The sequence below is a fragment of the Nerophis ophidion genome, linkage group LG02 (assembly GCF_033978795.1).
Source record: "Nerophis ophidion isolate RoL-2023_Sa linkage group LG02, RoL_Noph_v1.0, whole genome shotgun sequence".
NCBI classification, from domain to species: domain Eukaryota; kingdom Metazoa; phylum Chordata; class Actinopteri; order Syngnathiformes; family Syngnathidae; genus Nerophis; species Nerophis ophidion.
In genome coordinates this window covers 45492895-45508103 of record NC_084612.1, presented here as the reverse complement: position 1 = coordinate 45508103, position 15209 = coordinate 45492895, and the positions used below count along the sequence as shown (strand labels likewise).

Below are 15209 nucleotides of genomic sequence, written 5' to 3'. Positions count from 1 at the left end.
TCTGACTATTAATGATGCCGCTTTGCTAGGTCAGCATCACAAATGTGACTCAGTTCTTCGCATTTGAGTGCTGCTCAAAGACAATTTCAATTGTCGAAAATTACACTGATTGTTTTTCAAATGTTCTTGTATTCAGACAATCTTTTTGTTATCACAAATGGAATTTTTACCTGACATATTTTGACTGTCATCTGCAGTCTTCTGCATAAGGGTCACTTGACCACTGTGACGTGTTGCCTATCAGCTGTTCTTCTAGGCGTAGCCAACCAGGGCAGACATATCAAGTCTACCTATTGGCAGAATACAGTTTTTGCTGATAAGCAGAATAAAGAAAAAATGCTAAGAGGAAAAAAACCTACACACAAAAAACGTACCGAAACATAACCAAAAATGTTGGCCCAAAAACTTAAAACCTACTTCAACTTTTAAGTACAGTCTAAAAATATCCTTCTTTTAAAAATATTTCAGGAATATTTACTCTGGGTACAACTTTTTAAGCATTTTGTCCAAAAAATGTTGGAATTAAAAAATTGTTAAGAAAGGACTTATTTACATACGTTAAATATGATTTATATTTACTGAATGTTTTTCTTGTGTTCTGTAGGCATGTTGGGCGGCCAGGAAAGTACCTGTATGTTGTAGGATCATACAGAATGGAAGAGGTACATAACATATTATTCCACTTTTTGTGATTTCATTTTTTTTATTCTAATTGTTGGCCACACACATGCAATACCTGGCCAGGGGAGTTGATCATTTGTTTCCATGTCCTATATCTACTGCAGTGTGCTCACGCAGGATGCCTTATGGAGTTATGCATCCAGTTATGTATCACTATGCTTGGCAAGCAACTCATCCAGAACAACCTGTTTGAGGTTGGCATGCCGTAAGTGCAAATTTAATGTCATGTATTTTGCATATTTTCAAACTATTTACACAGCATGGTTTGATATTTACAAAGAGCTAGAAAATCAGCTAGCTAAGCTCAGTCAATCACATCCTGTCTCCAGTTAGTGTAGCAAGAGCTCTTGCATGTTGTCACATTACAGATGTTGATTTTTTTTTTCTAGCAAGCTGAAAAAATTGTGGCGCAAAAAGAAGTCGGACTTAGACTTAAAGAGAGAAAAGGAACTGGCCAAAACAATGCAACAGCACGAGAAAGATCTCTTCCTGGGACCATTTGTTGGCCTCAACCCAGAGTACATGGAAATGAGTGAGTTTGTTGGAATGCCTTGAGATAGTGTTTCATACAGTAAAATAAATGCTCCTGTTTCTCATTTGATGAGACTGTAGCTGCATTAACACCAAAAGCTGTTTTTCAAAAGCTAGCAGGAGGCAGTGGAAGGAAAAATCAACAATGTCATTAAAGCATCAATTATATTACAATTCAAAAACAAATTTGACTTAACAATTGTCAGGTAATCTAGTTAGTGAAACATTTAGCCTGTTTGGAAGCAATAATGTAAATGATTTGTAAGTTTGACCATGCTTCAGTATACCAAATAAATAAACACACCCTGTGCCATTTGTTGTGCTTCCATTTCAAAAGTAAGTAATACTAGTCAGGGTGTAGCGGTAAGCCATAATCACTGTTAGGTACGTACCTCAATTTCAGGTCATGTCCTTTGTATTTTTTTACGTGACAAAAAGAAGTTGATATGACTGACTGCAAATACACTTTGTGTAAGACATTTTGTACGCTGTAAATAACCGTGCGGTAGAGCATGTTCTTTCCAAAAAACAATCTTGGGTCATTCGCAGCCCACTACAACTCCCTCTCTAGACATCATAGCCCAACACAAAACAGCAATATAACAAGCAACATCAAATGTGATAAAATGAATATTTGACAATTTTTTAATAGCAGAAGCTTGAACGCAAAATATAACATCATGAAGCACTGTTTAGAACACATCAACGAACCCTTCAAAGTGATCGCTATCACAGAAACATGGATTGATGATAAAAAAGGAATAGATTTTGACCTAGAAGGATATGAACTGAATTAAATCAACAGAACCAACAAAAACAGAGGAGAAGTAGCTGTGTAAGTGATGAAGAACCGGAACTACAAAGTGGTAAAAAACATGTCATCTGCTATAGATAATATCTTGGAATGTATAACCATTGAAATATGTCAGGAAAAAAGCAAAAACATATTAATCAGTTGTATATATAGATCAAGTTATGAAACATTTGAAGACTGAATCAAGGCAAATTATATTGACACTGGTCGAAAAAACATCTTATGTGGTGACTTTAATATTGAATTATTGAAGCCTAACAAGCAAAAGTCCATTCATGACTTCATTGATACAATGTACAGATTCAGTCTATATCCTAAAATCCCAAACCCAAGCAGAAACACAGGACACTGTGCCACGCTTATTGATAATATTTTGACCAAAGATTTTGATAGTAATACTACAAGTGGTCTACTTATAACCGACGTTAGGGCTCATCTGCCGGTTTTCGCAATATATGATGGAAACTACAAGAACAAAAACACGGAAGACAAAAAGGTATTTCAAAGACTATGTACAGAACAAAGTCTGATTTTTCAAAAATGAGCTAGAAAAGCAACATTGGGACAATGTGTACAATCAAAATGATGTTAATGAAGAATATATAGTACATTTTTAAACACGTTCATAATACTTTATGACGAACATTGTCCTTTGAAACAACTAGTAGAAAGCAGAGAAAGAACAATCCCCATGGATGACAAAATGATTAAGAAATGCTTGTAATAAGAAGAATACATTATATAGAACATTTATAACACAAAGAAATGCAGAGGCAGATAATAAGTATGTTTGTTCAACATGACATAACATACTAACATACTACAAACATGTAGAAAAAAATAATACAGTCAATTATTAGACAGGAACAAAAACAATATGAGAGCAACATGGTGCATCTTCAATAGCTTTATTAAAAATGGCACTAAGAGGGATTTCACCCACTACTTCTCAGACGGAAACATAAATAATGACCACATGAAGGAAGTATTTGAAAGCTTCAATAATTACTTTGTGAATATTGGAACAAAATTGGAGGAAAGGACTCAAGACCCAGTTGCAACTGAGGACTGTAGTGAGACCATAGATAGAAATCCCACTCAATGTTTCTTACGAAAGTGACACAGGAGAAAAAAGTTAAAATAGTGAAAAAATACAAAGCTAAGACTTAAATCAATTGTAATGGAATTGTTATGGAAACATTAAAAATATTATAGAAGAGGAACACACGACCATTAATGTAACTTATCATTTCAAACTCCCAAACAAAATGAAAATAGCTAGAGTTGTACCAATTTTTAAGGCTGCCGACAAACAGTAATTTACAAATTACAGACCTGTTTCTGTACTCCCACAATTTTCTAAAATCACTGAAAAACTGTTCAATAATAGATCGGAGAGTTCTTTAAACAAATACAGAATACTCGCTGAGAACCAATATGGATACAGAAATAATGTTTTAACTTTGATGGCTTTAATCAAAATTACAGAAGAAATTACCAATGCAATAGATAGTAAACGTTGTGCAGCAGCAGTGTTTATAGATCTAACTAAAGCAATTAACACAATTGATCACAATATTTTAATTAAAAAATTGGAACGGTATGGCATCATAGGGTTGGTCTTAAACTGGATTAGAAGTTACTTAACCATCAGGGAACAACACGTCAAGCTAGACGAACACACATCTACAACACTAAATATATCTTGAGGTGTATCCCAGGGATCAATACTTGGACCAAACTTGTTCAATCTTAATATAAATTACATTTTTAAAGTTACAAAAAATGTAAAGTTCGTATTATTCGCGGACGATACAACAGTGTTTTGTTCGGGAGAGAACACAAAGAAGCTAAAACAAATATTAACAGAAGAAATTATCTAATTAAAAAGGTTTGACAAAAACAGACTATCCTTAAACCTCAGTAAAACTAAAATAACGCTATTCTGTAAGAGTAGAAGGGAAAGTCAAACACAAATACAAATAGATGGAATGGACATTGAAAGAGTAAATGAAACCACATTTCTAGGTATAATGATTGATGATAAAATGAACTGGAAATCTCATAATAAATATACAGCATAAGGTGGCAAGAAACACGTCAATAATAAATAAAGCTAAGCATGCATTACACGAAAAATCACTCTATATTCTTTATTGCTCTCTAGTGTTACCATATCTGAGTTATTGTGCAGAAATATGGGGGAAATATCTACAAAAGTACACTTCATTCATTAACCGTGTTACAAAAAAGATCAGTTAGAATAATACATAATGTTGGATTTAGAGAACATTCAAACCCTCTATTCGTTGAATTGAAAATACTGAAATTCCTTTTCATCGTGAATTTGCCAACAGCTAAAATTATGCACAAAACAAATTATAATCTGCTACCAAAGAATATACAACAATTTTTCTCAACAAAAAAAGGACACATATAACCATAGAGAAAATGTTTCTTTTTAACATTTGTATGCACTTACAACACTTAAAACCTTTGGTATATCAGTATGTGGAATTAAATTATATAATGATTTCAGCAAATAAATCAAACAATTTACTAATATGATCCAATTTAAGAAACTCCTCAAACTTAAAGTGTTTACACAGTACAAAGAACAAGAACCATGATAAACATTCTGAATTGATGTTGTCCTTCTATCCATTTTCAAGATAATCTTATTTATCTCACCATATGTACTACAACTTACTTCACTAGTTATTATGTATTTATTTATTTTTAATGTAATTACTTATGGAGTATATTGTGAATACATTGAAAACAGGAAGTGAACAAAAGTGTTACTGCTATGTAGAAGTGCACAGCCATGTATTTGGTTGTGCCTGTTTTAAGCTCCAGACAATGAGTTGTCACACCAGTCTACCAACTCTTGGAGGGCAGGTCCATGAGGCTGTGAGAAGTCAGACAGCAGGGACAGGAGGACTGTGTCATCAGCATTAAACACCAGCTGCGGTCTAACCCAGTCCTAAAGTGATCTCTCTTTTCTCCCACTATGAAATACATTCCCTGAACAAAAATATGGAATCACCAGTCTTGGTGTATGTTTATACAGTTGTTAGATAATTTTTTTTAGAAAAAAATAAGACAACAGAAGTGACACAAAACTATAGTATTTTAAAATGGCAACATTTTGGCTTTGATAACACTAAGATAAAGCGATAATTAAAAAATTTTGAACAAGCAGTGTGGAAAGAATTATGGAGTCACTCAATTTGGAGAAGAAAAATATGGAATTACCCTGTAAACCTTTATTTCCAAAGTAAACACCTGTATCAGATTAAATCTGTTCATTAGTCTGCAGTTAAAAGGCATTGTTCAAACCTTGGAGTGCCTTACAGGTGGATTGGCATTAATCACAGCTACAACTTGAGAGATATCAATTAAAACTAAGCGGAGGATTATCAAACTTCTTCAAGAAGGTAAATCAACACACAATGTTGCAAAACATGTTGCTTGTTCATGGGAAGGTTGGAAAAGGCAAGCAATCTGGTAGAGAAAGAAAAACATTGAAGGACCAATACAGAAAACTTAGAGCAAGCTGTCTTGAAAACAGAAAATCTGCAGCACAACAAATGACGAGCAAATCGACCGAAACCGGAGTCTCCAAAAACACTTTAAGGAAATGGGATTTAAATACATAAAAGCTAAATTAAAGCTGTCATTAACATTTAAAACAAAAAACAAGGTTTCAATGGGCTAAGAAAGTCATCGTAGATAAAAGTTATATTCAGTGATAAATCACAAATCTGCATTCAGCAAAGGGACAATGCTAGATTTGTTGTTTGATGACGTTACAATACTATTTATTATGACGACTGCCTGAATGAAACATGCACATTTCCACAGTCATTGATGACACGGGGCTGCTTGTCAGGTAATGGCACTGGGAAGATGGCTATTTTACATTGTAGAGGGTTAACATAATTCACCCACAGAACTTGAATTACGGTTGGAGAGTTCCGGTCTTACAGGTTTAAAAGGGAACGTATTTCAGTAGTTGTTCACAGACTAAATAAAGGCACAGTTTGATCCATTGTTACTGTAAAAAGCTGAATGTCAAAACAGTAAGCTTCCTCTTTTGACACTTCTCCTTCAAGTCCCGTCCTTATGCGCTACAGTCAGTCCTGCCGAACTTTCCGGGACTGAACAAAACATCGAAAGACAAAACATGGCAAATTCCACCATTCTCAAATTGCCGGAGTTTTAGGGGTAGTCTGCGACAGCGTGGTTCGAACATAATACTGAGTAAGCTTTATGACATCCCCTCCTGCCCATGTGGGATTTGAAGCTTACCTCCTCAAAATTTTTGAACCATCAGTCAGAACGTCTCCTTGCTATTTAGGGCATGGGAGACTGGAAGCCCTGAGAACATATGGAGATGATGTTGAACCCTCCAAACAGCACTCGCTAATACAGCTATTACACATGCTTTGGCAGAGAAGCTGACCAATTCTTCCTGGCCGCCCAGTGTTTCACCCCAACACGCAGTCATTGGCCCACCAGTGCTAGTGTGCACTCTGACAGCCCTTATTTGTGCTACTTTCATGCACGCTTTGGCGCCAAGCTAAAAAGTGCCAGTAGTAGTGGCTGTGAGCACAGGCATAAAGGGCTGGTTGCTGTTTGTCCAAGACACCCTTTCTGGGCACAGATTCCTCTGGGACGCCGGCGCCCAATGGATTGTCCTGCCAGCTACAGTTGACAACGCCATTGGCGGGGTGCACGGTCCGCCTTTGACATCCGCGTTTGAATCCCCAGTCGAACATATGGCACAAAGACTGTGGACTTGTGTTTCGGTACTCGTAGACGCAAGAACGGCCGCCTGGGGGACGAAGGCCTACTGAAACCCACTACTACCGACCACACAGTCTGATAGTTTATATATCAATGATTAAATATTAACATTGCAACACATGCCAGTACGGCCGGTTTAGTTTACTAAATTACAATTTTAAATTTCCCGCAGTTTCCTGTTGAAAACGTTGTTTGTGACGTTATTGGTTGGATGAGACATATTAACCCAGCACCACTTACGGCTAAAAGTCGTCTCTTTTCATCGCGAAATTACACAGTAATTTGGACATCTGTGTTGCTGAATCTTTTGCAATTTGTTAAATTAAATATGGAGACATCAAATAAGAATGCTGTTGGTGGAAAGCGGTGGATTGCAGCTGCCTTTAGCACCGAAACACAGCCGGTGTTTCTTTGTTCGTTGTGAAGCTTTAACACAGAGCGGTCAAGCAAACATGTTTCTCTACGTCAACCAGCAAGTTTTTGGATGGGAAAATTGTGATATTAATTTGGCTCTTACCAGAGACTTGAGTGGATTACGCGACCTCATCCTGCAGTTTAAAAAGGCAGCTGTGATCTTGGCTCCTCTGCTTCTCTCAGAGACACTGGCGTTCACCGCAGCCATCCGACTTTCAGGTATGACTTTAGAATCTCATTAAAATACAATTAACACAATAAGCAGATAAGGAATTTTCCAGAATTATCCTTGCAAATGTGTCTAAACTCTCCCACTGGAGCCGTCGCCTTTTTTTTTTTTTTTTGTGCTTCACTCTAACTTTTCTCATCCCCGAATCTTTCATCCTCGCTCAAAATAATGGGGAAATCATCGCTTTCTTGGTCCGAATTGCTTTTACTGCTGGTGGCTCACATTATAAACAATGTGAGGATGTGAGGAGCCCTCACACCGGTGATGTCACGCGCACATTGTCTGCTACTTCTACTACAGGCAAGGCTTTTTTATTAGCGACCAAAAGTTGCGAACTTTATCGTCGATGTTCTCTACTAAATCCTTTCAGCAAAAATATGGCAATATCGCGAAATGATCAGGTAGGACACATGGAATGGACCTGCTATCTCCATTTGAATAAGAAAATCTAATTTCAGTAGGTGTTTTACCTTCTCCTTGTTCACATGTGTTTGTGATGAGTAGGGATGATGTTTGTTAAGTAATTATCGATTTCGATGCCATTATCGAATCCTCTTATCGAATCGATTCCTTATCGATTCTCTTATCAAATCCAAATAGGTTGTTGTAAATGGGAAAAAAAACACAATACTTGGTTTAACAAAAACTCACTTTTATTTTTTGATAAAAATAAATAAATATTGACTGTTGTTACCCACCCCCCCCACCCCCCAAAAATAATAATATAAATAAATATTGACTGTTAGTGCCCTTTTTAGTTGGCCACCTAAGAAAATACATGCAAGAAAAATCCTGCCTTCATTTGTACTGTACAGCACTTTAAATTTGAAACCAATGTCAGAGTATTGGATTTGTTTCCTTTTTGCTCCATTACATGTCAGCAAAATACAATTATTAACCTACTTGTATTCGTCTGTACTCACCAAGTTGAAGGGTAGGAGATTTTTCACCATCATTTTCATTAGTTTGCAAGTAATGTTGTTACTCTCCTCCTCACTCATCTTGCTGCACTCTGCGTTATACCTCGCTATGGTAAATGGGTTAATGCTCTGTACTACAGAGCAAACACTGCCCTAGTCACTCTGGCTGTCATAAATGTCATCGTCTGAAATAGGATAACGTTAACATTATCTTTATTCACATCTTGCAAACACTGGTTTATTAGACAGACCTGCAAACTCTGGAGCGGTGTAGGCTACAAGATACCGTTAACGGTATCCGACACATACAAAAAGGCTAATGTTAACGTTACCGTTAGCTACTGACTATGCTTAGGTAACGTTAGTCTAGCTATCATTACTGCAGTCCTGGTTGACATAAGAGGTAACGTTATTTTAGCCTAAAGGCTACAAGTGAGCAGATATGGAAATTAACCGTCAACAGTTAACCTTAGTTACTCACCGGCATATCACTGGGACTGCTGCAGGTTGAAGCAGAGGAAGAGTGACGTCTTTCGTCATATCTGTTGCTGCTTCTCCATGTGTCGAAGACGCAACACGTTTCTCTAACCTTCTGGTTATGTACGGCCTAAACGTGTTTCAACATGTTTGTTGTACTGCTCCCCTTACAGGAAAAGGGAATCCTGACAATAATTGCAGATAGCCTTTTCCTCGTTGAATTTCTTAGTAAAGTGAAGCCATGCCTTGGAGCGTTTTTTCCGGTCCATTGTTGTTGCTGCTTCTGTATCGTCCGCCGAATGACTGAGCTACGTCATTTCCTGTGTCGTACCACAGGACATTTCCTGTGGTACGGGATTCGTTCCCAGGGATTCGAAAAAAGAACCAAATATTTTTCTTTACATAGTGGGTTCGATAACGGGAACTGTTTTTCTAAAAGGGATTTGAATCCCTGGAATCAGTTCTTTTCCTATCGAACAATCGGGAGAACCAGTTTTGAACATCATCCCTAGTGCCGAGGGGACATGTGACCCCCTCTTCAGCTTGCTCTCTGAAGGCGACAAATGCCAACAGCTATTCAGTGGGTTCCCCGGTCTGACACGGCCCACCTTATCGGCCGCCACGACTTAACATGGGGTCGAGCACCACATTAAAAACCAAAATCCCTCTCATCCTTGGTAGAGGCGGCGGCTAAACCGGAAAAGACGGACGGCTGCTAAACTCAGACAGCCCATGGGCCTCGCTGCTCCACATGGTCCCGAAGCCTGACTGTGGCTGGCGTTCAATGACGCCACCAGGCCCAATCGCTACCCAGTCCCCCACATTCAGGACTTCTCTGAGCATCTGGTGGGGAAGCTCCTGTTTTCCAAAGTAGACATCCTACAGTGGTACCATCTTGCAGACATCCCTAAGATAACTGTGGTGACTCCTTCCGGGTTGTTTGAGTTTCTCAGGATGCCTTTGGACTGAAGAATGAAGCCCAATTATACCAGCGGCTTACGGATTCAGCGCTTAGAGACATGCGCTTTGTTTTTGTCTCCTTGGACGATGTACTGGTCGCCATTCTCAGAGAAGGAGCACGTAACACACCTCCAGGATCTCTTCATGAGGCTTGACAATCATGGACTGATCATTAACCCAGTTCCTTGGGCACCTCGTCAGCAAGGTTGGGGGCCACCGCCCCTGCTGCCGAAGATGGAAGCCATTTCAAGCTTTCCCCGCCCTCGGGCTCAGATAATTTCTTGGAAGGGTTACATTACATACACCGGTTCATCCGTCAGGCAACCCAAATCATGCGCCCACCTTTGACAGAAAGCTGCTTGGCGTCTGGTTGGCAATCCGCCACTTCCTTTTCATCCTGTAGATAGATAGATAGTACTTTATTGATTCCTTCAGGAGAGTTCCCTCAGGAAAATTAGGGTCGTGTGTTTACATCTTTTGTGGCAGACTTGCAGCACTGCAGAATACTCTGAATTGCACTGAGCTGCCAGAATAGACGCGGGGACTAGACCCAGCAGGCCCCAACCAAGATGGGCATCCGGAAGGGGTGGACCTAAGGGAGCCACACACGCAGCCCGGCCGGAGTAGCCTGAGGCGCTGACTCCCGCCGGAAAAGTAGGCCCCAAGTCTGTGTGTGTGTGTGTGTGTGTGTGTGTGTGCGTGCGTGCGTGCGTGCGTGCGTGCGTGTGTGTGTGTGTGCGTGTGCGTCTAAAAAAAATTATTTCAAATTTTAAAAGTAAAAAAAATATATATATCTACATACATACACACACACACACACATATATATATATATATATATATACAGTATAGGTATACAAATATATTTACACACAATATATACACGTGCACACATACACAAATACATACCTACATCCATCTATACATACACATATGCATACACACACACACACATATATACATATATATATATATATACTGTATATATATAATAATTACATACATACACACACATGTATAATCAAACAACTCCATACACAGGCCGGCAGGGCAGCAGCGACCTAGCCCCAGAACCCGCTGTCACGGTAACTGGGTGGAAAACTTCTCTGAGTCATACTAGGCCTCTGGGCCACCCCATAAGAAGACCTGCAGTCCTCGTTTGCCGAGCTCGTCTACAGTCAGGTGCTGCGAGTTCTGGGGGATTTCATTCCGGAGGCCCTGCAAGGGGCCATCAGGGATTTTTCACCTGTCCCTAAGTCACGGCATGGTACCCCTCCTTCTCGGGTACACTCCAGCCTGCGATCAGCGGATTCTTTTTTCATTCGTCACGACACCCACCGTGGACTTTGCGCCCCACTACGACGGGCAAGGCATATGCATGCACAACCCAGTCTGCCCCACAAAAAGAGGATTAAAAAAATTAGGTACTTACTGACTGCAACTTTGAACTACAACTGAATAAAAAATGGCAGAAAAGCTCTTCGGGTAAACTTTGAACATACTGTAAATGGTGATAGCCGCAGACATTACTAAGGCAAAATATGTCATGAAAGTCTCAGAATCCAAGCGGCTTGTTTGGAGCGTTTTGAAGTAGATATTTTATATACGTATATATATATATAAATATTTTAAATATCTCTGCCATGCTTCCATGGTTTAATTTCAAATTTTCAGAACCTATGGGCATCCCAAAAATACCAAAAAAAGGTACAAAGAGGTAAGAAAAGTTGTATTTTGACAATAGGACCTCTTCAAAAGAATTACAACAAAAACCTTTGTGAATTACAACAAGTTAAAATACATTCAAAAGTGTTTTAAAAATCATGATAGAAGTACATCGGACAATCATCCCACCCTTAGTTATTTTTACGTTCACATACTGTATGAACATATATCTACACACAAAAGCAAATTCAATATTGTCTCACCCCTAATGATGACTGTTTAAATTGTTTGTTTTTTTCTGTTGATTATATGGTCTGATCCTGTTTTTGAAATATTCTGTTGTCTTTTCTTTTATAATACAAGTTTCTGTTTGTTTTCACAGTCATCCAATTTGGGATGGTGACTCTTTTTGTGGCCTCCTTTCCCCTGGCTCCTCTCTTCGCTCTTCTGAATAACATCATTGAGATACGCCTAGACGCCAAAAAGTTTGTTATGGACCTCAGAAGGCCTAACGCTGTCAAAGCCACAGATATTGGTAGGTGTTTTTTGGGGAAAAAATATATTAAAAACCTTCACCTTAGTTCAGCTATCTTTATCTCTATGAATCTTATACATTTATCTTCGTAGTTTATCAATGCACTATTTAAACCCATTTACTGTACTTCACAACTGTCACCTATTCCTTTGACTTCAATCAATCAAAGTTTACTCATATAGCCCTTAATCGCAAATGTCTCAAAGGGCTGCACAAATCACAACAACATTCTTAGCTCAGCTCCTACATCAGGGCAAGAAAAAACTCAACCAATTGGACAATGAAAAACCTTGGAGGGGACCGCAGATGTGGGGATCCTCCCTGGGTGATCGGTTCAAAAATAAAGTTCATAGTGGGGTCAGCAAGGGATCTTCTTTCATGCAGTTTCGCCGGGAGGCAAAAACGTCACAGTGGAAGTCGCGTCGTAGCGGGTTCCGCTGATCACACACGTTCACAGGAGTGTGGCGTTCAGAGTTGAACAAGATTTTATTTACCGTCAATGCTTACACTATTCGACTTTTCAGTCCGTGTCCTTCTGCTCCAAACTTTCCAAGCCCTCCTCCTCCTGCTGTTCCCGACCGCTACTGTTAAAGACAACAGCTGATTAGACAACTCGTGCCACCTGGGAAATCTAATCATCTGTTCAGCTGTGTCTCGTCGTTGGCACTGCCACGCCCGCTTCTGATGGTGCTCTGTCCTCAGCACCATGGACAGAGGCGGTGACCTCCGCTCCTGCAGGCAGCGCTGGCCACACCTCCCTCCACAGTCACCAACTGATGCAAAGGGGAGTGGTCCATCCTGGGTTCCGACTTTGAACAGCTAGTGTTAGTGTGGAGGCAGATCCGAGGTCAACTGATAAACTCTCCACCCAGGAGAGGGGGGCTTTTTTTTGGATTGATTGATTGATTGATTGAGAAGTTTATTGACATCTTAAAGAATTTAATTCATGTAATGCTTTAAAAAGTCAAATGGATGGCACAAAAAGCCAAAAAGCTTGTTTCCAATGGCTCAGCAGAAAAGAGAGAAAGCAGATCAACTAGTCTAAAAAGGGGTCTATTTTAAAGGCTATGGTATACAAATTAGTTTTAAGATGGGACTTAAATGCTTCTACTGGGGTGGTATCTCTAACTGTTAGGTAGGACATTCCAGAGTACTGGAGCCCAAATAGAAAACCCTCTAAAGCCTGCAGACTTTTTTGGGGCTTTGGGAATCACTAATAAGCCAGTGTCCTTTAAACACAGTGTTCTGCCGAGACATATGGTACAAAACAATCAGCAAGATAGGATGGAGCTTGACCTTTTAGTATCTTATACATAAGTAGTAAAACCTTAAAGTCGCATCCTAAGTGCACAGGAAGCCAGTGCAGATGAGCCAGTATAGGTGTAATATGATCAAACTTTCTTGTTCTTGTCAAAAGTCTTGCAGCCGCATTTTGTACCAACTGTAATATTTTAATGCTAGACATGGGGAGACCCGAAAATAATATGTTACAGTAATCGAGATGGCACATAACGAACGCATTAATAATGATCTCAGAGTCGGTAGTGGACAAAATGGGACATTATAGCGATATTACGGAGATGAAAGAAGGCTGTTTTAGTAACAGCTTTTAATGTGTTACTCAAACGAGAGAGTTGGGTCGAAGATAATACCCAGATTCTTTACCGAGTCGCTATGTATAATTGTTTGGTTATCAAATGTTAAGGTGGTTTCATAAAATAGGTGCCAGTGTCTAGCAGGACCGATATTCAGCATTTCCGTTTTCTTAGCATTAAGATGCAAAAAGTTGCTGGACATCCACTGTTTAATTTCATTCAGACACGCCTCCAAGTAACTACAATCTGGCATGTAGGTCAGCTTTAGGGGCATGTAGAGTTGGGTGTCATCAGCATAAAGCTAATACCCTATTTGTATATGATGTCAGGTAGCGGCAGCATGTAGATGCTGAAGAGTGCAGGGCCACGAACCGAACCCTGTAGAACTCTACATGTTATCTTAACATACTCTGATGTCATATTGTTATGGGAGACACAATGCATCTTGTCAGTAAAACGGGAGTTAAACCAGAAAAGGCTCAGTCTGACATACCAATACGTGTTTTGATACATTCTAATAGAATGTTATGATCGATGGTATTGAAAGTAGCGCTAAGATCAAGTAGCTGGAGCATGGATGCCAACAAGCCTATTGAAAGAAGACAGCCTGCCGTTTCCTTTAACTTGGACACACACTATACCATTAAAAGCCAGTAATTTACAGGAGTTATCTCACCTTCTGAGTGGGGCCACTGATTTACTAACGGTTTCTAATGTTGTAAAAATGTGTAGAATAATGATTAGATCTCAACATTTGTGTCAACGAAGATTTGGTTCAGCCTGCGACACATAGTCATTTTGATAGTAGGCTATTATAGCTAATATAGACACGTCATGCGTTGCCTTCATTATAAGACTTATATACGGCTTTTCATTTTTTGCGGCTCCAAACAGATTAGTTTTTTGTATTTTTGGTCCAATATGGCTCTTTCAACATTTTGGGTTGCTGACCCCTGAGTTAGGAGGAGATGCCTTGTTAAGAGGGAGAAATTCATCTGGTTTTAGCCAAGATTCACTGAGACCAATGACGTTAAGATTGTTGTCTCTAATGACCCCATCAACTAATAATGTTTTGGGAGACCATGATCTGATGTTTAAAAAGCCCATATTATAAGTAGCGGGCTGTTTTGAGTATTTTTTGTTAATGCTATCCATCCATCCATCCCATCCATTTTCTACCGCTTATTCCCTTTCGGGGTCGCGGGCGCCTATCTCAGCTACAATCGTATCCATAGTAGTGATATTAATTCCATTACGTTTATTTTGTTTGGTGCGGTGCGCCTTAAATAATTTCGATCACATCTAGGAATTGATATGATTATTTATTATCATTTGCCACCTCAGTAGAATGAATGTCCACCTCTGGCACAGTTACTAAAGAAAAAACCTTGTGTGAGTTATGTATTATTCTAAGAGAAATGCTACAGTATGTGTGCAGAAATTTTCCAGCTTGGCGCTCATTAGTTCTGCCTTAACTGACTCCTCTCCTGGGCTAACAGACACTGTAATTGCCCCCTGTTAGGGTGGCCCTCCTCAGCAAGCCCTGAAAGAGGGCCAATTATCAATAAACATTGGGA

General features: G+C 39.3%; 1 protein-coding gene across 3 annotated transcripts in view; it reads left to right on the top strand.

Moving 5' to 3' along the window:
• The window catches only part of ano1a (anoctamin 1, calcium activated chloride channel a), a 156046-nt gene that overhangs the window by 128625 nt on the left and 12212 nt on the right, over positions 1-15209 (top strand). For all 3 annotated transcript variants that reach the window (XM_061884759.1, XM_061884754.1, XM_061884745.1), the window contains 4 exons: positions 605-662; positions 786-886; positions 1071-1213; positions 11885-12037. In XM_061884759.1, coding sequence (XP_061740743.1) covers positions 605-662; positions 786-886; positions 1071-1213; positions 11885-12037 — 455 coding nt within the window. The remainder of the gene's footprint in view (positions 1-604; positions 663-785; positions 887-1070; positions 1214-11884; positions 12038-15209) is intronic.